Genomic DNA, 27,034 nt, shown 5'->3' with positions numbered 1-27,034 from the left:
TATTGTCTTGCTGAGGCTGGTTGAGCAGAAGCTAGCTTTCAGATACCTGTTTGCTTGGTTTTCAACCTGCGAATGCTGCTGCTCTTCCTCCGCACAGGCTACCGCCGTGTTCTAGTTCCCCATATTACATATTGCACACATTTTCGGTTTTTTCTTTCAGCCCACGTTTTATGGCCTGAAAAGTAACGCTGGCACTCAACCTAGCAGTGTGACCCCTTTGTAGCAGTGTTTAAAATCAGTAAGACTACACGTATCCCTTTGCTTTGTCCCTCAGCCTTTACTGACTGCCCAGTTTTAGCTTTATTTACCACCACGTTAGAGTTCGGAGACTTGAGGGATGCGCAGGGCAGACTGGTTACTATGACACCGGCATCATTTAAAACGACAGTGTCAACAGTTGGACGTTTTCTGTGAACGCTACGGCCTCTCTACGTTTATCAACAACCCCCTCCTCCCCTCCTTTTGCCTCTTACGCAAAAAGCAGCGGAAGATCGTGATTTGCTGGAGCCACCCCCTCCTACTTAGGGGGTAACTTATTACGGGAGTTTGCAGGCGGAGCTGGTCTCCCTGAGAGATAAATTGTGTGTGGTACAATTGGTAGAGTCGGGTACGAAGCTGTCCTTTCGAGTTTCCTGCGAGGGACAGTTAACAGCCTCAGCTACGACTACCCACACCAAGCGCTTAAATCACATAAACCGACAAAAAAAAAAAAAAGGGGACATTACCTGGGAGTAACCATGTCGGGAAATAAAGACAGTGACGGCGGATGGAGGAAATTTGTGTGGAATTCAGAGAAGAATGAGTTTCTAGGAAGAACAGGGGGCAGTTGGTGTAAGTACTCCTTTTCCTGTGTTTCACTGAGCTGACAAGCTAGCTTTCTTTTATCAACGCCGGCATAATGTCAAATAAAAAGTGGTGTAGCGCGCTTGGCCGACAGGCAGTGGAAACTTTCGGTGTTCAGTGGGGATTTCCCCCCCCCCCCACACTCCGTTTATATCTTTTTTTTTCCTCCCGTTTCCCGACTGTACAGACAGACAGCACCTGTTAGAGCTCACTGGCTCTGACATGCTGCGTCGTGACTTCGGTTTTCAGTGCAGGCTGTAGGTAGAAGTTGGTCTGTAAAATCAGAATAAACTCCTTTGTGAAACATGAAACCGGCTTTATCTGACAGATTTACCCTACTAGACATGCTACAGGTCGAATTAAATAATTCTATATTTAAAAAAAACGCACGTTAAATGAATTTTTTGGCCCCCTTATGCATTTGCATTGACCGTTAAACGCTAACTCATATGACTTAGACAAGACTTAAAATATACAATTGGTTTTATGGTTAATACATTGTAATAAGAAATGGATAGCCGAGGCTTAGCCTATGTCTGGCCATTCATTAATAAACGTCCTTTATGAAAAGGTCATCTTGAAGGACAGACTGTGGTGGACCAGATCTTCTCAATATAATTCATACAGTGAAAGTTGGTCGTTGCCTGCCTCACTGGACCACCTCTTTGAATTCAGCCTTCCAAGGAGAGCGGAAGAGAAACAGAGGTCATTTTATTCTTCCCACTAATAAACCGAATAGCTAATCTCTGGCTCCTGTATACAGGCCCGGTTACTTGCCCCCCCCCCACACACACACACTCCAACCCAAGATTAATGGAACCAGCTCTAATCGTTTTACCACTGTTTTCAATACTTTTAAGACGAGGGAATGCTCGCCTAATACGGTAAGCAATGGTTGTTGATTTGATGGGATAACTACACACCATTATATACTGCCCATTAAGCTCCCTAAACCGTTTTACACATTATAAATGGCATTTTTCTTCTGTGTGAAACAAAGCCGGGTTCGGCCAGACACCACTTGGTAATATGGTGCTGTAGAACTGATCACGACTCACATGTCTCAAGGGCCGCCCTTCGCCGTCTCACAGTCATGTTTGTTTGAGGGGTTTTTTTTTTGTTTTGTTTTTTTGCTGAAAGGAAGGAGACATTGGTCGGCATGTTTTCGCCTGTTTAAACCTCTCATCATTCAGAGCTTAGTGAAAGCTGAAATAAACAGTTTATTTCCGGGGAGGGGGGGCTGATTCTCTGACCAGAAAACACAGCAATACTGCTATATTATCGCCCCCATGGCTGGTCTGCGGTAGTCAATGGCGAGTTCATAGCGAACTTACGGGAGCTACTTTAAGGTGAAATTTCAAATCTCCACACGTTCTTCTTGTCGTAATGTGACCGGTCCTGGTGTTACACTGTTGGTGAGCATCTGTTACAGGCTTACTGTCGGTCTTTGTCTTGAGGGAAAGTGATGTCGCACTATCTAAAAGTGAGCGGTGTTGCTGTGAAAGCAACAGGTATGTCGTGCCCTTGAGTTGCCCGAAACCGTCACGGTTTGTCAGTGCAGCCGATTTTGGAAAATGTTCACTAATCCGGTCAGACTCTGTTTCAAGTCAGCAAATAGTATCTCTGTTGTTTTCAAAACGGGAAATATAGGAAATGACAAGCGCCAGAGTCGGCCAGGGCGCTCATTTCTTCACCACCAGCGTTTGTGTGCGTTCATGTCGACGTTTTAGACAGCTGAATCTGCCGGGAATTGACACCGCAGAGCCGGTAAAGCGTCGAGGAGGCTCGAACGAAAACCTCAGTAAAAGTCTAGAGACGGCAGTGTGGTGTGAACGTGGTGATGGTCCCCTCACAAGACGCTGCAGCAGTCTGGTGGGGGAGGTGCCCTCCATTCAAACTCAGCCTGTCACCACTGGTAGGCCAGTTTCTGTGCTATTTACATTCGTGGGTAGCAGTTTTGAGAGCTGGCCTCTCTGGCTACAAAATGGTGTTGTGTACCCGTATCACACACGTGTGCTGACACGAAATTCATTTCCTGTCCTTATAAATCTCAAGTAACTGGCCAAACTAAAATGAATAGTCACTGGGTCACAAAGGGCTGACAAAGGGAAACACTGGCTATAACTTCCAATGGTCTGACACGCTTGTTTGCCTGGTTTTCATCTGCATCCATGAGGGGGGAAAAAGGAATTTGTTTTGCAAATACTGCTTACCTATACAACAGGTGCTGACTGCAACAGTTTCATTTCTTAGATGGCCTAATCTTAACAAGTTACCTGTAATTCGTCACAACTCGTCAGCACAAGTGGCACTGCCATCAAGGTTGTCTGTCTTCAAAGTGTAGACACTGAACATTTATTCTGATGTTTTACTCATGTTTTCAGAAAAGGTTTAACATTTCCCTGCTTCTGTTGGAGAGTTTTTGTAGTCACTTGGACTCATCCAAGTGCCTCATATGTACAATGTTCAGCATCTGAGCATAAAAAAGGGGGGATGTTGCTCTTTTTCATGTGCTGGAAACACTGCTCATGATGTGCTCTAAGCGCAAAAATGGCAGTCTTAGAGGGACGTGGTTAGGGCAGGCCCAGTGAGCCCAATGAACCTCCTCTCCACTGTATACAGTCTGTGGCAGGAGATAAGGTTGTGGAGCTGAACTTGTGATCAACCCGCCAAACTGGTTTCACAGGGGCTGATTTGGAAATCTAACCGGGGGCAGAAAGACATTTTGAGGAGGTGCCACAACAACAGCAACCCACCCATCAGTAGTGGGAAAGCTGGTGATGAACTAGCAGAGCGCTCTCTGTCGGTGTTCAGGAACCGGGAATCAAACACAATATGGTGTTAGACGATGGCTGTTACTGTATGTGAGTGATAGAATAAAATATTGAATAATATTTGATATAAGAATATATTGAAAGATGGAAGCCAGAATAAAAATAAAGCTTTGGAATAAGACTTTTTTTTTATAGATTTCAAGCCCTTGTGCTCCGAACACTCATATTCCTTTAACAGAAACAAAAAATGTGCAGGATTTTTAGAGCTTTCCATCAATTCAAAAATTATGTAATACTGTATGTATATTACTGCAAAAACAGGAAAGGATAGTTAACTGTGGGCTGCTTTTAAGTGATGCAGTATGATCGGACTATAAACAGTAAATTTTGGGGTTTCACTTGAGCCTGAGCCATATGCGGTTTCTGGAGATACTCTGATCTCTCAGATGATCTCAAATATCAATTTTACCACCACAGCATTACATCAGAGTTGTAGTGAAGATACTGTATTGTATAGCTGGAGAACTAAAACAATTGGGTTAATTTAAAGGTGATAAAAACTTAATTACTGACATATAATCACAACCCACTAAGAGCATACAAGCTTTTAAGTATTTCTTCCATTCTGAAATTGACTGAAAGTCGGCAAACAAGAAATGGTGATTACAAGTTTCTCTCTACAACAATGAAATGAAGAAAGCCAGAGACAGAAAAAAGAGGCTGCTTTGTTCATATAAGCGAGAACAGTATTCTTATGGTTAACTTGTTGTAATGGGCGACACAGTGGGGGGAGGGTCCACTGTGACCGGAATGACTAGTGATTCATCTGTTGTACGGGAACTGCGGCCCTCCTGCTGTTGCATAATTGGGATACATTTTTAATTGGGTGAAAAAAACCTGTCATTGTTCTAAAATGGCTTTGTTGATGAGAAAAGAAAGGGATCATACTGTGCGGGAGCAGTTTGTGGAGTATCTATTAAATGCAGTTCTCAAGGTTTTTCTTTTCTTCCCGAGGATTCTTCCAAATTTTGCTCTTGAATGCTTAAGAGTTGTTTAAAGATTTAGGACAAAAATTTAAGTTGATCTCTAGGAAAATAAATCTACTCATTTAATCTCACATCACATTCACTTCATTTCAAGTGAGGAGCTGACCTTATCCCATAGTGTTTAATCCAAAGATTTCATGAAAATAATTTTTTGGTCTTTTATGCTCATTAGTCATATAGTCAAAATTGGTTCCTCCACTTCAAAAATCCAAAAAGTTCATCATTTTTAAACTGCTTTAATTAATAAAGTAATTGTTTGGCCTATGAAATGTCCAAACATTGTTTAAAAAATGCTCATCGCATTTTGCCGGATTTAAATGCTTCATTTTGACCAACCAACAGTCCAAAACCCAAAGATATTCAGTTTACAGTGATACAAAATTGAGAAAAGCAAATTCTTACTTTTGAGAGGCTAAAATCAGAAAGTTTTAGTCATTTTTGCCTCATAAATGACTGAAACAATTAATACATTATCAGTATAGTTGTTGATTAATCAGTTAATCTACTTCTTGTTCAGTTCTAATAATTTTACACTGATATTAATGACATTAACTTTTTTCTCCCTGCAGTTAAAATCTTCTTGTTCTACGTGATATTCTATGGATGCTTGGCTGGAATTTTCATTGGGACCATTCAGGCAATGATGCTTACGTTAAGTAACTACAAACCCACCTATCAGGACAGAGTCGCTCCCCCAGGTAAATATAATCTAAACCTTTCTCTTACTTTTGCCTTTTCAAGTGAATTTTCATCAGCTCAGATGTTAAGCAAATAGATGTAGGATTGGGCATTGATGGGTAATGTTTTTGGCTGAGTCTCTGTGTTGATGTGGCTCACTTTGGTTCGTGTCGTTAAAAATGACTGTTGGGGTGTGCCTGGAAGCAGTTACTCTATCAGAAGTCTCTCTGACCTTAGATAGGTTCAGCCATTTTGTCCTTCACTCCTCTCAGCCAGTCAATGTGTCCCCCCTCAGGCTACAGGGGAACTGTTGAAGCTTACACCCATTGTGACTAAAGCAATTCATGTGTGCTATGATTATGCCTCACAGCCTACATGTTTACATATTCATGCGTGGCAACTCTTTTTTTTTTCAGCTCGTAGTTCATCCTTTGAAGAAAAAAAAAAAAAATCATTTTTTTCACAGCTAAGAGGCCTCTAAGCTTGTTTTGCTGGAGAAAAACTCTAATCTGTAATCTTTTGAGAACAACTAGAACAATTAGACGCTGCTACAGTCACACTACGAGTGTTTTCGAAATTTCCTGCAAGCTCGGAGACGTTGCAGATTTTTTTTTTATTGACTAGCCTCGTCTTGTTTGCACAGAACATGCTCTAGCCTTGGCGGTATTTTTAGCAGCCAGTGTAAATGACTGGCTGCATGCACACAGGTTAGTTTGTCTGCTGTTTTTTCTCCCTGCCGTCCAGAATTGTTGACAATCAAAGAGTAGCCTGACAAAGCAACAAAGTAAGTGTGGAGCGCTTTGAGCTCAACTGAGTTTCTAGTAGCAGCATAATAAAGGAAGCAGAGAGTAGTTCGATTTTTTTTTTCTTTTTTTTTTTCTTTTTCTCAGAGCTGAAGCCCGCCTCTCACTCTGAGGCTAAAAGTTTCCATTGTGAGAGAGACACACGTGAGAGTGGATGGGTGGGGATACAGGACTGGTGAACTTTCACAAGCCTCCACTGTAATTCTAATGACTAAATGTTACTTCTCTCTCTGCTGCACACATAACTCCAATCGTGCTCATAACTACAGCAACAAATAAACAGATCCAGCAGTTGGGCTGGGAAAAGGTTAATAAATGTCATGTTTCCTTACCCATCTCATTCTCCTCATGCCACGCCTCACTGAGGCCTTGTGCACAAGGTCTGTGGAAAATTACTGCTATGAAGAGCTGACAGAGACCATCTGAGGAAATCCCCTAGACCCTACATTGTGTTGTCCTAAGATAATAGACCAGGGACTCTCTCTGGGCCATACAAAAGATAGCTTGCATGATATACAGTGTAGCTTCTGGCAGGAAATTCACTTCTTTCCAAAAACAAAAAACAGTTTGTTTTATGTTGTTTCTCAAGTTGGTGCATGTAATTCTCTTAAATCACTGCACCGTTTATTTTGTAGTATTTCACCAAAACAACGTTCTGTTTTTCAGGTCTGTCACACACCCCACTCTCAGAAAAATCTGAAATTGCTTTCAAAAAGTCTGACGAGTCTACATATAACAAGTACATCACCAGCGTGAATAATTTCCTTCAAGTTTATGATGACAGCCGTCAGGAAGATATGATGAAATTTGAAGACTGTGGAGGCAAGTATAAGCCAATCATCAATCAGGGATTGTCATACTCTCTGGCTGATCCCTGATGGGTATGTAACAATCGTCAATCAAGATTTGTCACTCATATGATTCTAGATCCATTAACTAATACATTCCCATAAGAAACAGTAATATCTGTAAATGTTATCCAAATTTCGTGTTAAATACAAGAATTTGCCTGAAAAAAAGGTCTAATGTGTCTTTTTTTTACCACGTGCAGACATTCCTCAGTCATACAAGGAACGTGGAAATCTGGAAATTGAAACGGTAGAGAGGAAAGCCTGCCGTTTCCGCAGGTCTTGGCTTGGCAGCTGTTCAGGGGAGAGCGATCCCACCTATGGCTTTAAGGAGGGAAAGCCCTGCATTATTGTTAAGCTCAACAGGATTGTCAACTTCAGACCAAGGGTAGGTTTACTGCACACTTCCAAGAGTATAGCTTTTGTTAATGTAGGTGCATTCACACTGATAAAGATGGTGTGGTTTGGAATTAGATGAATGAACATGTCCTAAAAGAACAATAAAACATAAAAGCAGTAAAAGTGTAAATGCGCAAGAAAAAGTGATTTGGGTTCCTAAAGATTGACATTCTTTAAAAACACTGAACCTAATATCCCGTGTAAAACAAACTGTTAATGTTACTCACTGATCTGATGATAAATCTGTTGGGATGATTGCAAGGAGCCACTCCTTTGCTAGAAGCATCATATTATCAAAAATTAGAAACTTTGGCTTTTTAGAGAAAAGCAGCATAAAACTACTACTATTACTGGCCGTGTAAATCAGGCTTATCCACTGGCAATAAATCAGGCATTGTTCATAAACACTTCACAGCTATAGGTAAAAATGCACACAGTGCATATGTTTATATGTTTAAACTGCTTTGCTAGATCCCTAAGAATATCATTCAGGCATTGAATTTCTATCTGCAAGTGCTCCATTTCTTTAAAAGGGAATTCCACTGATTTTACACATAAAAGTCTGTTTCCAGGTGTTGTGGAGCACTACTGTATATGTGAATAAACTTATATAAAGCATTTTGAGGGCTCCAGAGGGAGCTGTGTGAAATCCGATAAACTGTGTCAAGTGATGTCAATCGAGTCAGCGTTGGTTGGGTCTGAAGACTACAAGTTTGAAAATTTAAAAAAAAACAAAGCCTGGGGGTGAGGAGTTAGAAAGAAGTGAGCTTACCAGACCTCTGTAGCCCACTCCTCATCTCTGTGTGAGGCTAGTAGCACGAGGCTACATTAGCCGCTACTAGCATAATGACGTTTACGTCAGCCTCCGACTTGTAATTCAGATTCTAATGTGTCAGGAATTTCTCACACCGGCGACATCTCCCACAGATGCGCCACCACTGGCAGCTACATAAAAATAAAATCCGACATTGAAACGAATTCACGATTCAGTTAATTTTATAGGAGCTTTTTCTTTTTGTCTTGTTCTACTCGGTCAGGAACTGAACTGAAAGTGAAAATTTAAATCCACTTGTAGCAGCAGCCTGGTTCTATTGTCAATCAAACCTAATATAATCACCTACTCAGCATGTTGTTCATCAACGACTCTTTTTTAGGTTCCTTCTGACAATTCGTCCCTCCCAGAGGCTCTGCAGGGCAAACTAATGCCCAACCTGATCCCTATTTACTGCAAAAATAAGGTACGTTTGATATGAAAGCATCTGGCCATGATGTATTAGTACACATATACTAATAGAATATTTGTCTATGGTATTGATGCTGTAAAAAGGTTTGATTTTAAATCAAATTCTACTGTCGTGTTTGCAGAGAGAAGAGGATGAAGACAAGATTGGAGAGATCAAGTACTTTGGCATAGGTGGGGGATTTCCTCTCCAGTACTACCCGTACTACGGCAAACTGCTGCAGCCCAATTACCTGCAGCCTCTGGTGGCCATTCAGTTTACCAACCTCACTGTTGGTCAGGAGCTCCGTATCGAGTGCAAAGCATATGGAGCAAACATTAACTACAGCGAGAAAGACCGCTATCAAGGACGTTTCGATGTTAAGATCACAGTCAGCTCGTGACCTCAGCCATGACAAGCACTCTCATTTTAAAAACAAATAAAATGTAGAGAGAATTAAAGAGATCAGATAAACACCACTAGTCTTTGAACATTCATAATATACAGGACCTACACTTAATTCGTGTGCTTTACACTAGCTTTTCTGTGTGTTTGTTGAGGGTTAGAATGTAAAATACAAGAGTAGCAATAGCAAATATTTATTCTACTGTAAATGAAAATATTCCTTGAGCCATGGGATGTGTTCATCTATTACTGTAAAACCGCAATTCCACTACTGACGTGTAGCGAGCTGTGTTTCTGTCCCCAAAGTATTTCATCCTAATGTGGTTTCTATATATTTTTGGAGTGTCCAGTGCTGTAGTCTAGTCCTGTTGTAATCTCTTTTGTCTTATGTCAGCTTTAGTGGTCCAAGGTGTGTGTGTGCTTGTGTCTGTGTGCAGGTGTGTTAGTTTATGTGAGTGTGTGGAGTGTGTGTTAATGTGCTCTGATTAACTGAAATACTAGCATGGTACTCTGAACCTTTATGGCCCATGTATGAGTAAATGACTACGCTCCATGGAATCTTTTTTTTTTTTGTGTGTTCCTTAATCCAAGTTGTTCAAGTTGACTGTGGAAGGATACATTTGTACACCTTTTCTTTGTCGTTCACCTTAGCTGTAGGATATGGTTTGATGACATTTCTGTTTGATACTCTTACATATGTTCATTCTTAATTCATAGTGTAGAGCTTTGTGGGTCCAGCCTAGAAGACTGTCACCTCCATGGAAACAGTGGCAACTCAGTGCTTTGAAATCTGTTTTGCTGGAGACATCACATGATGTGATGCAACTTACTATTGAATGTTTTAGCCATTTTCATGGTGGAAGAATTTTATATTTATGCAGTTGTACATTTTTTTCAAAGTGTAATGTATGAATCCAATACCAAAGTCGCTGGTCAAAGAGTTAGAGAATATCAGAGGCAATGCAGTATCCCGTGTAATGAGATGTTTAGTTGGTGTGAAAATACTTAATTCAGTGTTGAAGATCAAAACACTTGTCAGGAGTCTGCTCTTGTCACTTTATTTAATCTGCATAAGGCTGAAACAATAAACAGAAAAGTGAGACAACTGAGAAGTCTTTGATTGTGAAGTAAGCACGTTTTCTTGTTTGCACTCATCCATCCAAAATCTTGAAGAAATACTGCACCTGGAAAAGGAACTGAAAATGAATACAGCACCTACTGAATTAAAACTTCACATCAAAGTATCAGCCAGTCGTCTTTCTCTGATATCAGAATAGTAAAAGTTCACCGAGTAAATTCTCCTCTGTGCTAGCCCTTTCTTGGCCACTATGTCCCAGTCTTGAGAAAATGGCAGCTCAGTCAGTCACAAGCTAATGTTTAACAAGGAGGCATTTGTCCAGGCCACAGATCAGGAGTTTTCCTGCACAATGACGCTGGATGGGTCAGACCCACTCCCCGCTAAACAATGGTTTTGTTTCAAATTCCTCTGCCATTCTTGTTCTCCTCAAAACCAGTGTGATCTAAGGTTGCCCCAGCCCACAGAACAAAGTCATGAGACTCGGCTTCACACAGTCGAGGGGGTTTTGTTCTTGGCTAAACGCAAGGTCCTTTCCATTAATTCATGGACTGAAAGACAATGAGGGAACCTATTTGTAGGATCAGAGGCACTACACAGACAAAGTTATGTGGGTCTACTCCATCTAGTACACGGAGAGTACAATGTGTATGTGTCAGTGACATACCACCCACCTCCAGAGCACCGTCCTCAGGGAGATCTGTACAGTGGACTGCATTTTTCACTTTGTCTTTGCCATAAAGAGCACGCAGTGTGGCTGGACGAAGATGCCGTGCAATTTCCTGTTGAATGAAAATATCTGCATTGTGATTCCTTCCCTGATAAAACACTGACAAAATCACAGCAACACATTTTCATACAAAATATCAAGTTAATATAATCATGAGTTTGGAAAGGAACATTCTTTACTGTTGTATGTTACTAACACACAGTGATTACTCAGCAACTGAACATGTGATCCTGTGGAGGAAGTGACAAAACACTGACATTCAGCTAACTTGCAACACAGTGAATGTTGAGAGAGCCTCCTACAGATGTTTCATAATGTAAGAAATGTTCACCTTAGCATAATCTCAGTCTCATGCTATAATACTGCATAAGGTATTAATACATTTCCTGCAGTCCTACTAGAATTACTACATAATTTGCAATGTTTTAATTAAATATTCCAGATTAGTTTCATTAGTATATTTAAATATTTTCTGGAGTTGTAGCTCTCAAAATTACATGTGGCACCACCCTCCTTACATTTCCCTATTATGCCATTCTCTTCAATGAAATTCTAAAACAAATCAGACACAATTTCCATTCCTTTTATGATGTCCTCATTACTACACATTAAAAAACAAGGAAGGGAGACATTTTATTTGACATCTTAGCACAACTCCAAAGTACTCCTTTCTATTGTTCACAAATGCTGAGCACTACTCCAGGCAGCAGCTTTATCTTGAGCGCCTGTCTGTTTCCTTTCAACATCGGACACTCCCAAGGTCAAAACTGGGCTCTCTTGCCCTTTGCAACTCTGTGCCTCCGGGAAATGCAGCCCTCCCAATGGCTTCACCATCAGGGGAGGGGCAATGTGTGAGTAGTTAAGTCACCGACGTGACTAATAACTCTAAAAGATTGCCAACATTATGTGACATACAGCACTTTTGTAATGTTTAATACATTGGGAAAAGCAAATCGTGATATTTTACACTTTCAAATATAGCATAGGTAAGTTTGATCTTCAAGGAGCAGTAAGGCCAGCATCAAAGAAAATATACTTAAAAACTGGTCAAAACTAAGCGCTGTAACTATCAAGCTTTCTCTGTCTGTTTATCAGAGATTAGGTAATACAACAAGATAGAAATACTTTTGCATAACGCTAACAAAGTTTTGTTTTGTCTTAGTTTTGTAGGATAAAGAATCTGGCTGCGGCTTGCGGCAGCGGAACATTTCGTTTGACAAATTCTTTATCCTCCAGTGGTTTAGGAGAGCGCACACAAAAGGCAGGAAAAAGTTTCAAGGTCATAAATCAACCTAGTCTTCTCGAAGCCATTCATTGTCATTTAAAACAAAGAACTTGTGGAAAACAGGCCTCCTGGTTTGAAAACTGTACTACACAACACTGAATTGACTATGAAAGAAAAATTATGTTGCAAGGTTAAAGGATCATGGGAAGTGTAGATAACTGGGAAACCAAGGGGGCAACTGAAATATATTTTTGTTTTCTTTCCAAAGCGTGTTGCATTTTGTAGTTACACATTTGATTGGGACGTTAAATTAGGAAAATTATTATTATTATTATTATTATTATTATTTAAAAGCATTTCATTATTAAAGTGCAAAATGTATGTACAAAAACCTGAATTTTTTTGACAAATATGTTGCCTATAGAGCTTCATCGACTAAAAAAATGCCAGAAATCTTCTGATAAATTTCAGTAATGGCTACTGCTGACTGGAAACCAGATTTGGAGACTTAATAGTTTATTTCCATCCTCACACATTTTTATATATTTTTAACAAAGGACGATAAAACTAACCTAACAGCCTTACAGAGCTGATAGTATGACTGTCTTGTTCCATTGTAGCCACTTTTCCTTTTCCGCCCCAATCCATTTTCATTATCAGTGATGAGAGGTGAGGTGCAGTGGCCAAACAATTTGGCATAACAAATATCTTGATAGATTTTGGTACTGTAGTCTGGTGATTGTGCTAGCAAAATGTGATTAACACTGACAAAAATAGGTTTTTAGTACATTCCAAATGAGTTATTATTAGCTAAACCTTAACAGTGATTTTTCAAGTTCCATCATCTGGTTAATGGGTATAATTGTAATGATCAGATTGTATTAATAAGAGAGAAGGTAAACAAGAAGAAACAAAGGCAGCACTCCTGATATGGCTGTTCAGTTGTGAAACATCAGAATAATGATAAAAGTTTGTACAATCTCAGTTTGTGTTTCGGGAAACTTAATACAGCACCCTGTGCATAACTATCTGCAAAATGGATCTGACCAGGCAGCAGCATGTCGTTTACATGTCCCATGCCACGTGAGACGAAAGCCAAGGAAGGCAAAGTGGAAATCAGGGAGAGATCTACCTAGAGATAAAACAATTCTTTGTAAAGCACTGTTCTCTGTAATTGCATTAGTTACCCATGAGTGACCTGCTGTCAGACTTTAATTTGATTTGAATGAGTCCCATAGTGTGCTAGACTGAAGTTCACCTAACTGCTGGCTTTTGTGGACAGCAATGCCCGGGGCAGAGTGACTTTGTGATTGCATGACCGTCCAGAAATTACGTCTGATCCTTCATGCGCTGCTGACTGACCAACCCTGCTGAAGTGAGGAGGACACTAAAGCGAGTCTGCCACACTGCGGACGGCTACAACTGTTCTCTGTTCTAGTGGGAAACACGTTTATGAGAATTTTGTTTTATGGAATATTTAAAATTGCATTTTTTTCAAACCCACATTTCATTCCATTCCCTTGTCTAGGCACTTACAAACATACAGTACATACATACTGGTAAAAGTGAAAAGCTGCTGCGGACATTTAAAAACTACTTATAACTTTCAAACTATGAATTGAAGGGGTTTTGGTGGGCTTTCTAATGTAATCGTACACACACACACACACACACACACACACACACACACACACACACACACACACACACACACACACACACACACACACACACACACACACACACACACACACATATATATACATACTTAAATACATACATATATGTCCTACATGTCTTGCCATCACATGTGAATCTTGATAGTGTGTCTTAACTCTTGTATCTTCTTTTTATGTGATCATAAACGTATACTGTAGCTTTTTTGGGATCTTATTCCTTGTGCTTTTATAACATCATACTCCCCATACTATAACCACTGCTACTGTCTGTTAGCGATTGGCCTTTTTTATTTTTATTCCACATACTGGCTACCTAGATAAAGAAAAAAGAAGTCTGAAGTCTCCAAAAATGTTATATGCATACAAAATGATGTGAAAACAAAAGCCCCCCCGATCAGGCGAAAATTTAATCTGAGTGGAAACTATTTATAGTTTCTTTGACAGTAGTTTTAGTTTCTGTTAATCAACGACATACAATTGGTTTAATCAGAATAAGTCAAGCTACAATTCAGTTCTATTCAGATGCATCTTCTGTCGGTACCGTAGTGCACTAAATCTAGCATAGTGGCCACCAGGGATAAGCTGATATCTTTTTCCACAGAAGCACTACATAGATGGGTCAAAAATCAGTAGGTAAAGCATGTTTCATCTTCACCCCATGTAACACGAAGCTTAGGCCAATTTGATCATTTCTTACACTCATCATCTACTGTAAGACAAAGTGAAGCAACACGGCATGTTGTGACCACCACGTGTACTACTAGTGTGTAGTTAGGGGCACTGATGTTTCATTAAGTTGCTGATTTAAAGGACAAGTGTATACTTAGAGACTCCAAGAAAATAAACCACTCTGGAAGAGGGCAGAGAGTACAGGCTGGGTCAGGACTGGCTAACAGAGGACCGTTGTGTCTGTCCACTCTGATATCAGGGCACATCACAAGACAGAGCACAATCTCATGACTGAGTGAGTCCAATGCATGGCAGCAAAGGGTGTGGAGGTGTGAATACATGAGGATCCTTTATTGAGATATATGGCGCCTAGTTAATAATATTATATAAACATATCTTGTGTCATATATTTTGTTTCTTCTCTCTCTCCGTAAAATAAACACCACAATTAAAATGATCTACCATTAACTGTAACATGATGAAGTGTGTTTGATGTTAATTAATCCAGCTGCACAGTCGTGTCTATTCGCACAAGATCTCTGTTGTTTATAGATTAGTCTTCGGTCAACTGGAATTCATCAATAACCTATTCTTATCACAAACAGCTAACCCTTAACACCTAATAGACGTTCTGACCTTTTCATACAGTCTGGGGGTTAAAGTGATTGTCCAATCCACTCTGCCAGCCTGATAATGACGTCTGGAATGTCTCTACACACTGCATTTGAAAAGAAAATGTACTGTACTTTGGTACTTGTCAGAACAATGTTACATGGAGCCACACATGCCCTGTGGGTGACCTCATCAGCTAGCCTCTAGCATAATGATCTAGTCTACAACTTTTCTTCTTCTCTGAGATCTCAGGGCTGCTGTGACTTTCCACTTATCTCATGTATCAAATGACTGAGCTCCACTGACGAGTAGGAGTGCTTATGTTTAGGTTATTTGAAAGATAATACTGAGGTGAGTCTGAGGTCATGGAGTGATGAAACTGCTTGACCTCCCTGTTAGTCAGTTAAGTCTGAAGCAATCAAAGAGGTTACAGAAGATGGAGAGACAAGGCTGAAAACAAATTATAGCAGCTGAAGGAGAGAACAAATGGTACTAATTTAAACAGAAGAACAAAGCAATAATTCAACTACAAAAACAGCCCCAATGGGGCTTTGATCTAATTTGTGGGTGCTTTATTGTGGTTTTTGAAATGTTTCTACCAGCAAAAATAAATGCAGTTTAATTTGAAAGATGTGATGATTACATAAAACTACATAAACACAAAAGGGATGTACAATAAGTGTTAACTAGTAAGAAACCAAACCGGAGCAAGGTCTGGAGAGGATAACTAACAAAATAGAAGAGGGCAGTAGCAAAGGCTTAATTATTTTGGCATCAATGAACAGTGGTGTAGTATCATGTGACCTGGAAATCATTAGCTAATTAACAAAGCCTTTTCCTGCTCTTTAGCTGCAATGTCAGTAACATTTTGACTGTGGACTGGGGGACTGATGGTTAAGCACAGAAGTATAATAAAAAATGTCAGCATAAACAAAGGGAAAGCTGAGTCGTAGATAAACACTGAACCTGTAGGGGAATTGTGCAGGTGTGGGTAGTCCCTCATTTTTATGGTAACCACTCAGTGATTTGAGGCAAAGCCTCTTATCATTAGATTTCACATCACGCACTAGCACAGCCCTGCAGCACTGGTTCCAGAATACCCAGGAACATGCATGCACGTGTTTTCTCACACACACATACACACACACACACAAAAACAAACACGCACACACATACACTCACACACACACACACAAAGACACACACACACTCTAGTTTATTCACGAGCCCAGTCTTTTATCTAATCGCATAAGCCACAAAATCTTTACAACGTACACTAAACACAGGCTAAAAAGGATTCATGTTACTTTTCATGTGATGAGTTTTAAACAAATCAGAGCTTGAAATCAAATATTGAGATCAGTTCAAATTTAAAAATAATTCTGGCTGGGTTTAATGACTTCACAGCAGATGTATCTCAGACTACACAGTAAAATCTAAACTCCAAAGTTGTAGCCAGGCTTAATCAAGGCTACAAGACAGAAGGAGCGCCACAAAATTGGCTGTATTGGCTCTATTCACATTCACACACAAAAAAAAATTGATCTCTGAAAGCCTTGAAACAGGACAATAAAAACTTCAAACTGCTGGTGCTTTTATTCAGGGTACTTAGGGAAACTTACGCAGTAGAAGAAATGGTGTCATTTTTAAAATATATGAAAATTACTAACTCTGAGGGCAGAAAAAAATATTAGAAACATGCAAAACAATATTAGAACCATCATGAAAGTAAACTCAATTACAGGGCTGTTGTATAAGACTGCATTACTTTTAGCTACATGTAGATGTACCTTATAAACCGGCAACTGAGCGTATTTTATGTATTTATTGTGATCAATTTTTCTGTTGCCTATCTATGACAACAAGGGCAGGTGAAAAAGCCAGTTCAAAAGGATGATGGATGGATAATCATTTGCAGATGATTTATTGATTTTCACCACATTTAACACAACTTTTCACATTTTACTTGTCAGACAGGCTTCTAGTAAAGAATGTAATGAGGAAATAGGAGATCATTTTAAATATGTTCTGACTCACTGGGTCGGCGGGCCCACAGAATTCCCTGAATTTGTGCGGTGTGTCAGCGCCATGGATCTCCAGGACCATGCAGGGTCCAGAACACAGCTCGGTCACCATACTCTGCACGGAGTGAGAGGAAATGCATTCAAAACTTTGATAATGAATTTGAATTTTTTTTTAGATGAAGCATTAGACTGATAATGATAATACGCACTGACTCAAATTCATTTGGCTATTTACAAAATCTGTCACATATTCCTGATCCTGACAAAAGATCAGGCAAGGTTTGTATTTTTATTATTATCAGAAGTAGCAATTTTCAGAACTATGATGCGGGTACTTGCCATGATGGCACAACAGCGTAATGTTTATACTCACAGGATACTCTGTAACAACCCCTTTGTAAACTTCAAAGAATTCTTCTGCATTTGCACGTTCCACATTGAACTGGGAAAAGGAAATATTCCAGGAAATTAAATGTTGAAAAAACAGTAGAGGACACAATAAAGGAACTTGTTTTTCAAGGTGCTTTGAATTGTAACATCAGCCCCATTATCACAAAAGACCTTTTGTAATTTCAATGAAATAAATTCTAACTAATACATTAAGAACATCAAGGGTAGGAGATATGATCCTTAGAACAAAGGCACTGTATAAATAAGTAGCACAATTTTTTTTTTACCATTAATGCACAACATGCTCTGTGGTCACAGTAATAAATCCACGATCAATTTATGTTTGTCCTACAGCCCAGAATGTACATCACATCTGATGTGGCAAAATGAATGGACTGTGAGAGGTCACTGTTTGCAGCAGTGATGCTGACTTCACTTATGAGGTCAGGCTGGATCAGAGTAAATCAATGCACTACATATTGGTTTGATGACTATAGCCTAGATATAGGGGCAAGAGCAAACTAATTTACTTTAAAACTGATTTACATAAACACAATGAAATCATATCAAGATCAGCAAACGTATAGCAGATTGTACAAGACCAAAGCAGAAGGACGAGAATTATTCGTTAAACCTTTACCATCTGAAGGGCTGAGATTTCAAATCCAGCTGCAGATATGGAGTTCAGGATCTTCCCAGTGATGCCTGTGAACACATCAAAACTGTTAATATCGATGAGCTTTTCTCTTAAGTTTACACAGACTGACAAGCACAGTGTTTCGTGCTACAATAAACTCTTCAGTGTGATCGTAAACAAATAATCTCTGGAGCAACAGTCACAGTTCAGATCACACGATCAAACAAATAACAATGTTCTTGTTTTTAAATGTTATTTTATGCTGACCTCAGATTATAGTGTCTTCTTTGGACAAACTACAGTGAGATTGTTTTACAGATGTCCTTTCTATTAGAGGAGAGGAGACATTATTTTTGTCCAGACAGTCAACACTTTATACATACAGAGCTGTACCTCTTGTCACTGTGGCCATGCATTAATTTAAAAGTCGTACAGCTGCAGGGACAAAGGTGCTACAGTGACAGTGAAGGTCAGACTGCTGCAGACACACATAATTGAAAGAGGGCGCCAGCCTCATAATCTCAGTCAGACATCCTGATAAAAAGTAGCCTGTGTACTCTTCAGGCAGGGCACGAGGTGTCTACATTTTCCATTAATTCTAAATGCTGCTGCGTGTAATCATGGCTTTCAGTTTAGACTAGGTGCTACACCAATGTTAATGACTTTCTCTTATTTGGGCAGTCATTCAGTCACAGTCTGGATATGTGTGTATTAGGTAAGTAACCACCTCCTGGGCCCTCTGTGTCCTCCCCAGGCAGCAGCCAGCAGCCTGCAGCCTGCCTAGGATAGGCACACACTCCATGCAGCTCCCAAAAGCAGCTGGTGCTGTTGCTAGGAGATCCTATTCTGGGTGCCTGGCAACAGAGGCTTCTCTATTCCAGTCATGTCTGATTGCATCCTGAGTCACAACTTCCTTAGTCTCTACTGTGACTGGCTGCGCCCTGTACACATAGTCGCAGCATACACTGGCCTCTTAAGTGATCCTCGAGGGAAATCAAAGCAAGCTTTTTGATTCTATTTGTTTTTGAACTGATTTACAGTCCCAGTTTGAGCTCAGCTGGCCAAACCCCTCAGACTGAGTTACTATTTTTGGATCAGACCACAGGTGTCAGCTAAGATCTGATGGTAAACATTGTGTGGTCACATTAAAATATTGCAAATACTGTATTCTGAACAATTTATGACCTTTCAGTGATGCCAATCCAAAAATCTGAACATTTGAATCATAATCTCACAAAACCAACATTATTACTTATGATCTTAGTTTTTGTTGTTTGCTACTATACCTGTAGACTTTCTACAAGACTATTCTGATAAAAATCGACCAAAAATCTACTGAGTCCAGCAGACACGAGCCAGACCAATTACCAAATTATGGGGAGTCAGTCTGGTGATGACAACACTTGCTGCCTCTCTAATCTTGTGCAACTTGTGAACAACTGTTCAAATGTGGGATTGCAGTGATACAATACAGCAAGTTTCCGACACCAGATTTACTCAGAAATTGTTTTTGTTTTTTCGTTTGTTGGGTAGTTCAGGAGGACTTCATCAACATTTTCAGATCAGCCGCAATCTCTTTACAACATGACTATCAGAAGACAAATGGCAATCTAGTAAGTGTGCGTTAAGGAAGGTGTCATAACCATGTTTTAGTAAGAAAAGATCTGTCAGTTATACTGTAGACAGCACAGTCTACTTGAAATTATGCAATGCCAATACCTATTGAGCTGCTTGACCACAATGAGCACAGGGAAATTTGCAGGTCGACTTTGTAAGGTTGCATAAACTCCTCCTCAGGTTGCATTAACTCCTAGGATAAAGGCCTACTGTAGAAATATTTAAATAAAATGTACTTTAACATTAAAGAGAAAATGTGTATTATTAATGGCAGTATAAATCAATTTTCAATTGCTGAAAGCTTCTGACTATTTGCTTTAAATTAAAGTGTGGGAAACAGACACATTTTTATGTAGCATTTAACATTTACATTTCGCTGACATTGATCTTCGCAAGAAATGTGGAAACTGCATAAACCAGGGAGAAGAGTAGCCAGCCCTCCTAAAAGAGTAGGAGAAACAAGAAAGAGCTGACACATATCTAAATTATAACACCATCACTGCATACTGTTGGGAACAAATGTGAATTATTATCAGTAACCACTATTATTAATTGAAACATGCATACAAATGCATACTTTATTTTTTGGAGAAATTTAATATTGCAGCTGATTTTCAGTTCAACAGTTGCTTGATTATGCCCTGCAGCAAAACAAAGCATGCACATACTTGTGTACGGTCCCCTCTCATAGACCTGTCTCACAGCAGACATTTTAACTTGTCATAGCAGGGAAAGCACAGGTTTAACTACAGTATTAACATTACGGATGGCGCCATTCTGTTTAGGTGTGGCAGAAAGTCATGCCAGCGAGCAGCTTGCACAGTACCAGATCCTGGCACACCTAGATATCATACAGACACACTGGGGATTAAAAGGTTGAAAATTTTGAAAACTGGCCAACATTAAATGCTCCAAACACACGAATAGTAATATAGTATCAATTCTGCCTGGTCCCTTTTATTATGGTACTTCCTTTCAGATGTTCCTATTGAATAAACATTTCAAGCTAGGGCCAGCATCTCCTAATCAAAATGTCCCCTCAGCTCTTAATGTTCAGCTGATATTTCTCTGAAAAAAGAGAGTTCCATTATGTGATGTAGACAAGTGTTTTTGAAAAACAAAGAAAGGGAAAGAGAAAGCACAAGTACTGCACATACATGGAGATTAAATTAAATCTAGCTCAAATCACATACCAAACAAATTACCGTTTAGGATAAGCACTAGAAATCAAATCAGGATCATAGATCTGATTAAATTATATGGGAGAATGATGAGCCTCTTCATTTAAATCAACTGCATTTGGTCTTATATGTCCTGAACCAGTCCAGTCAACAACTTTTTGTGTGCTCTGTCCAGAGAATTTCACATTTCACAGGTCAGAGCTCTAGTGGCATGCTCCATGAACAGGGATCAGGGCAGGGATTTGGAAAAATCCAAAGCCAAATTTGGTAACCATGTAGTGCCTTTGTGTGACAGAAACACATTCACAGCCACAGTCACATAGGTGGAAGGGCTTATACAAGTCAGTGGAATTCTATTCACAATGGTTACAGTACATCCGCAACTGGATAAATTATGGACATATCAACAGACAGATAGCGACAGGTGCATAAATAAATATGCCGACATGTAGTATTATGGATAATGAAATTAACCTTTAGCTGCAGATAGTGTAAGTTGATATGGGCTCCTTACCTTCTGATATGGCATGAGGTTTGATGATGCAGCATGTGCAGTCTGTATAGATAGCTGTATTAGAGGGACCATGGCCAATTGTGGATGGAAAAAAAAATTCAAGCTCCTAATAAAACAAAGAAATAGAAAAAAAATCTCAAAGATAATTAACAATATCTGGAAATATGGAGCTTGGGCTACAAGGGCACATATGAACATGAATAGGGTTTAACATCCTTACTCTTGCTGCTGCAGCAAGTGAGTCAGAGCCATGTCCAACATTTTTGATGCCATCTGTTCCAAACTGGGCACGGACAGTCAGCGGTGCCTCCCTCCGTGCCACAGCAGAGTCTGCAGGTCCCAGGAGCCTCCTCCATATTGACATGGCCTCATCACCCATCAGCTCCATGGCAACCACAGACCCCGAAGACACAAACTGCACCAGGTTACTGCAAAATGAACATTCATTGAAATGGAATACCTAATAGCATTAGGTCAGTTGCAGTAAATGTATCCAAATGTCACTACAGTGTCATTAGGATCATTGTCACAGGTTCTCTGAATGAGAAAACCTCTTCTGCTGTTCATACCCGCTCAAAGCTGGAAAATCATTTACACAGGCACTCACTTGAAGAAAGGCTTTGACTGATGTTCCACATAAAAGTCTGCCGCTTGGCTCCTGTAATGTAAGAAAACCATAAACCATGGAGTTAATGAGTGACCAAATTATCTTGCGATTACAGCCCAAAAGTTTACCAAACTAATTAAAAAGACATATACAGAAGTCAATGATTTTTCAGTGCGGAACTGGTCCTTTTTGGTGTGTAAGATTTTACCTTCTTAATTCTTAACCAAAAGAACCAAAAATACAATGGTTCTGAGATGACAGAATTGAAATAAAATAAAATTTTTCCACCACTGAGGACTTTGAGGTCATGTCCTCAGATTTGTGGGTTAAATTATGGGGTTTTAGCAAACTGGGAGAAGTTTGCCTGCTACAGTTTAAAACATACACATTTTATTGGATGATTCTAGTATTTATAGATCCGGTATTTTTCCCGCAGACTTTTACTCCTGGCAGAAAGAAAGCTTTTAGAGAACAGTTAGACCTTAATATTGGCTAATAGAAATGGAAACACTCAATTTACAGGTGCATAATTTCCTAGTAATTTCCCATGAAATTTCTGGAAAGAGATGTAATCATTGTAAATGGTACTAAAAAAAACAGAGATAACATTCTGAGACAGTTTTTACAAAGAATTTGGTTAGTTGTCTTAAGTTTATAAGAAGTTATTTATTTTCAGAGTAATTTCTGCAAAAGAGCATAAATTTGAACAGTTAAGCTAATAAATTAAATGTGAAAAATCTAAATAATTAGAAATTTTAGGGACTTTCTTTCTGGATTTTTGGGTTGAAGGCCTACCTCAGGGTGTCTAAAATTGCGGCTATGACCCTGGAGCACACTGGAGTCATGTCTCCGTTTTTTTTTTTTGGTCAGTTTGTTGACACTGTATATATCACTGAGTGTGTTTAAACTTGACTCCCTTTAGGCTAACAAAATTATAAAGGCTTCTGCATTTCTCCCCCAGAATTCTATTCCAAGCAGAGTGGAAAAGGCTTTCAAACAGTATTTAAACCTTCATGGTGGGAAAACAAAAAGTGTATCTAAACAGTCACCTGAGTAAATAAAATATAAAAATCCATAGAATTGAAAGATTTTGGAGACCTTTGTTTTGATTTCTGCTCCAAATTAGAGAGTGATGAGGATGCAAGGGAGGACCTGTGACCTCAGTATTTCAAAAATCCTGGCTACAGCTCTGAATTCAGATCCTTTAAAGTACCACAATCTAAAAACCCTCCTATGAGCAAAAGTTCTTAATTCATAAGGACCATCTGCAATATATACTTAAAGATCAAAAGTAAATGTACTCATTATATTTATTTCTATATCAAAAAAACTGACTGGTTTGATAATAAGATTATACCATGAATGAGCACCTGATAAAACAGCTAGCATTTAATTAAATGCCAACCTTGTCCACCCCTTGGAATGCCATATGTTCCTAATGTGTGTGAGAAAGCAGAGCCATCCATCTGTTTATGTGAGGATACTGGCACCAAACAGCCTGTGTCTGCCTCTTTGACAATAGTATGACTGATACATTACCAGAGTATGACTCGTCGTATCATTAGACACTCACCAGTGAAGCTTTGACCTTACCATGTAAGCTTTGTCATTTTGGCTTTGGTCACAATCAGGTTGGAGGAGTGTATCAATTCAAGGATCTCTCCGATCTTGGTAACTACATCTGGCTTTATCAATGCAAGAGTTCTAGAAAAATGGACAGAGGAAAAAAGAAGGTGCATTAAAAAAAAATAAAAAAATTCATCAGGATTTGAAAGGACTGTATCTGATATTAGAGACAACAGGAGACAACTTATCAAGATCTGAAGACCCTAACAGAAAACACTTCCACACTACAGTAATGTAAATATATTAAGAATTTATGATATATTTACATGTAGGGTTCAGTATTCCTCAATATGCATTGAATGGAAGGCAAATTGTGGCCCATAGCACAAATAAAAACCGAAAGCTGACAACACATGCTTGGTTAGTCTGACAGTCTTAGGGTTATTGTTTTATAACGTAATACTGTATATTATTCAGGCAAAGTTTTTGAAGTTATGAGGAAACTAATAACACACTTGCATGGTTTAATTAATTCAAAGGTGCTGCAAACCCGCGAGGCATGTAACTGGTGAGGATAATGTGGACTTATCGTACCTTTCTTTTTTGCTGCCAAGTTTGTTTGCTGTGTACTGATCCCCATATTCAATCAGATTAAGCTGCCGTGAGAACACATTCACTCGATTCCCAACAAACAGGTCCTCCTGATGTATGTCATCATATTTGGTTCTTCGCAAAAATATTCGCTGGTTCTTTACATCAAACTGCAAAAAAAAACCCCAAAAAACATGTGAGTAGATTTTCAGGAATAAATCTGATATTAGCATAAAAGGGCAATTATAAAAAATTATATACTCTAGCACTTATAAACACAGTTAGTACTTAAAAAGTCAGCAATTGTATCCACAAGCTGTCAGTGTCAAGCAGTTATTTGAAACCACATTCGACTGTTACATTTATATCTTGCCTTAGCAGTCTACTTAAAAATATTTATTATTAGGTTAAAAAGCCTGATCCATTTTAATTACAGTAGCCTTGCCTGTATAAGTAACCTAAGGAGACTGAAGCATCCAATGTAACATCAAATTTGTTATTAACTGCTGTAGTAAATGTCTACCATTTCCACTGAGCCATCTTTGGGATAGTAGAACAGCTGATAGCGTCGCAGGAGAGCTGCAGTAGGGTCATACCACTCAGCAAGAAAGGCATAGCGATCCTCCTGAAAAAGTCAAAGAACAGATCAAATCACAGTAATACATAAGCACAAAATAACTCATACGGTGGTTTAAAAAGATCAAAAAGTTGTCATAATGTCGACTGAAACCATGAGGCTCTGATACTATAACAACCACACCAAAATTAAGATTTTTATGTGAAACTTATTTGTATAAGCCTCAGCCACAGTTACAGACCCAAAATAGTTTCACAATAACCCTAAATGACAACAAGGAAAAAACTGATTAGTATAAGTCCAAACAATTTAAGTTTCATTAACATTTTAGTCAGGGTCAACAACTCCGTATTTGTTGCAGCAGACTTAATAGTTCTTTAAGTTTGTAAAAGGGCCATGTCAGTGGTTTTTTTGCATGCTTAGCCCATTTACTACAACTCATGTTTTTTGTCAATGTTATATTACTGTCAGAAAGTAATGTATCAAAGACTTTTTACAATCTGACAGTGTGCTGCACACCGAGAATATTGCTCTGCAGAGCAATTATGTAATTTTAACAAAACATAAATGTACAACTGATGTGAACTGTGTTAGATTGCCTAAGAAGGATTTAAGTCTGTGCAAATTGATTTAAAGCATCCAAAAGCACCAGTAGGGTTCTTTAAAGAGCTAAGTTTAGTCACATGGCAGACCGTGGTAGGCTTTCCTCATTTAGCAAGTCGAGGTTACTATAAACTCAAGGTAAAGGTTTCTGGAAATTTCTTGATAGCACAGCAGCCTACTTCAAATCGAAGGAGTGCTATTAAATGCTATTAAATTAAGAGTTACCTGAATTCCTCTAATATAAAAACATGAGTAATGACAGATCTGATTTTATTTATCTTTTCTACTAAAAACAATTAAGAATCCAAAGCAGTGTGCACTAATCAATGCAAATGATCGCCTCAAGTGCATTTGTCAGTTTGGCTTAAATTTAGTTTAGTCTACTGAGGTGGCAGCTCATTTGTTAGCACTGTCACCTCACAGCAACAGAGGCCTGTTATTGGCTTCCAGCGCCTTCTGCGCAGACAGTCACCATGGGAACTCCAGTTTCCTCCCACAGTCCAAAGTCATGCAATTTAAGTGAATTGAAGACTTTATTCTGACCCTAGTGTGGGTGGGTTTGTGTCTGTGAAGGACAACGTGTCCAGGGTGATTCCTTGTCTTCTGCCAGTCGTTAACTTGAAAGAGATCCAGCCCCTGTGACTTAGACTATGTAGGCAAATAGAATAAACAACCCCTCTCTTCTGCTCTACAAAAATGTAGGGACGATGTACACCCTCTGAATATTCAGATATAAACGGATGAAATAATCTTATGGAACAAATTAAACCGGAATGAGCTACTGAGTGCACAGTAGCTCATTCCTGTGCCGAGTGACATTGAGACCAGTGCCCCAGATATTGTGTCTTGCTAGAGGGCACTGAAGCAGAACAGGTGCTTACTGTTACTGTCTCGCCTCTTTCACTGCATCAGCCAGCTGTTCTTTTCTGTCCAAGTTAGAATAACTTTACGTGCCGTCAGCAAGTTAGCGAGCTGATAAAGTTTGGTTGCCTTTCCAGTGAAAACCAAAATGTATTGACCACCCAACCGAGATTAACCTATCACACAAAACATGGACATTCCACCTGAATTAAAAACTCCTTATCATAATATCTATGTTGTTTTGTGGTAATAACATTTCATTTATGCACCAATTTAACGCTAGTGAGATCTAACTACACGTTAACGTAAGCTAATAGTTAATTTGTACCTACCGGCATTAGCTCGTTTGTTATTTACCACCAATTGTTGCTTTTGTAAAGCTGCATGTAAATAGTGTGTTACTTTGTTTGGTCACTCCAAAATGCTAATATTAATAAAACTTCTAGCTGTAGTTTAGCCTAGCGTAGTTAACAAGCTAACTAGTTGATAACATGAGCAGGGCTTCTATGTTATCCCGTGGTTGCTATGCTAACGTTAGCAAACAATTGTCCGTTTGGTCCGTTCAAGCATACCGAAGTTTCTACTGGTAAGGTATTGTGTGTCCGCACTATAACAGCTGAACAGGACATACTGGTATTTAACTTACCATTATTATAAACAAGCAAAATCTGCATGACCCACTACTGTTGTCGGCTTGCAAACGTTAGCTATCCGGGGCGACGCTTCGTTTCTATAGCAATTGCAGTAACAAGCCAAGGTGCGTTCAACAAGCGTTGTAACGGTAACCTCCATTCAAGTTGTGGAAATACAGCTCAACAGACATGGTGGTTTTACTATTCATTGAGGATTGTCGTTGCTGT

The 27,034-nt window shown here is 39.3% G+C and overlaps 2 protein-coding genes across 2 annotated transcripts; one reads left to right on the top strand and one right to left on the bottom strand.

Annotated features, from left to right (window-relative positions):
- The first annotated feature begins 559 nt into the window (after positions 1–559).
- atp1b1a (ATPase Na+/K+ transporting subunit beta 1a) lies at positions 560–10,128 on the top strand. The gene is made up of 6 exons (XM_040128265.1): positions 560–831; positions 5,233–5,361; positions 6,811–6,966; positions 7,196–7,380; positions 8,546–8,629; positions 8,757–10,128. The coding sequence occupies exons 1-6, from the start codon at positions 738–740 to the stop codon at positions 9,012–9,014; spliced, it is 906 nt and encodes a 301-aa protein (XP_039984199.1). The 5' UTR covers positions 560–737; the 3' UTR covers positions 9,015–10,128.
- nme7 (NME/NM23 family member 7) lies at positions 10,091–26,726 on the bottom strand. Its single transcript, XM_040128260.1, has 12 exons — positions 26,507–26,726; positions 24,657–24,758; positions 24,137–24,303; positions 23,570–23,680; positions 21,977–22,027; positions 21,590–21,797; positions 21,370–21,475; positions 18,061–18,125; positions 17,404–17,472; positions 17,044–17,145; positions 10,766–10,873; positions 10,091–10,200 (listed from the first exon to the last, which is right to left on the bottom strand). The coding sequence occupies exons 1-12, from the start codon at positions 26,510–26,512 to the stop codon at positions 10,168–10,170; spliced, it is 1,128 nt and encodes a 375-aa protein (XP_039984194.1). The 5' UTR covers positions 26,513–26,726; the 3' UTR covers positions 10,091–10,167.
- Between the last annotated feature and the right edge of the window lie 308 nt (positions 26,727–27,034).

Source organism: Xiphias gladius, chromosome 6 (genome assembly GCF_016859285.1).
Source record: "Xiphias gladius isolate SHS-SW01 ecotype Sanya breed wild chromosome 6, ASM1685928v1, whole genome shotgun sequence".
In the NCBI taxonomy this organism is placed as follows: Eukaryota; Metazoa; Chordata; class Actinopteri; order Istiophoriformes; family Xiphiidae; genus Xiphias; species Xiphias gladius.
This window is presented reverse-complemented; position numbering and strand designations above follow the sequence as displayed.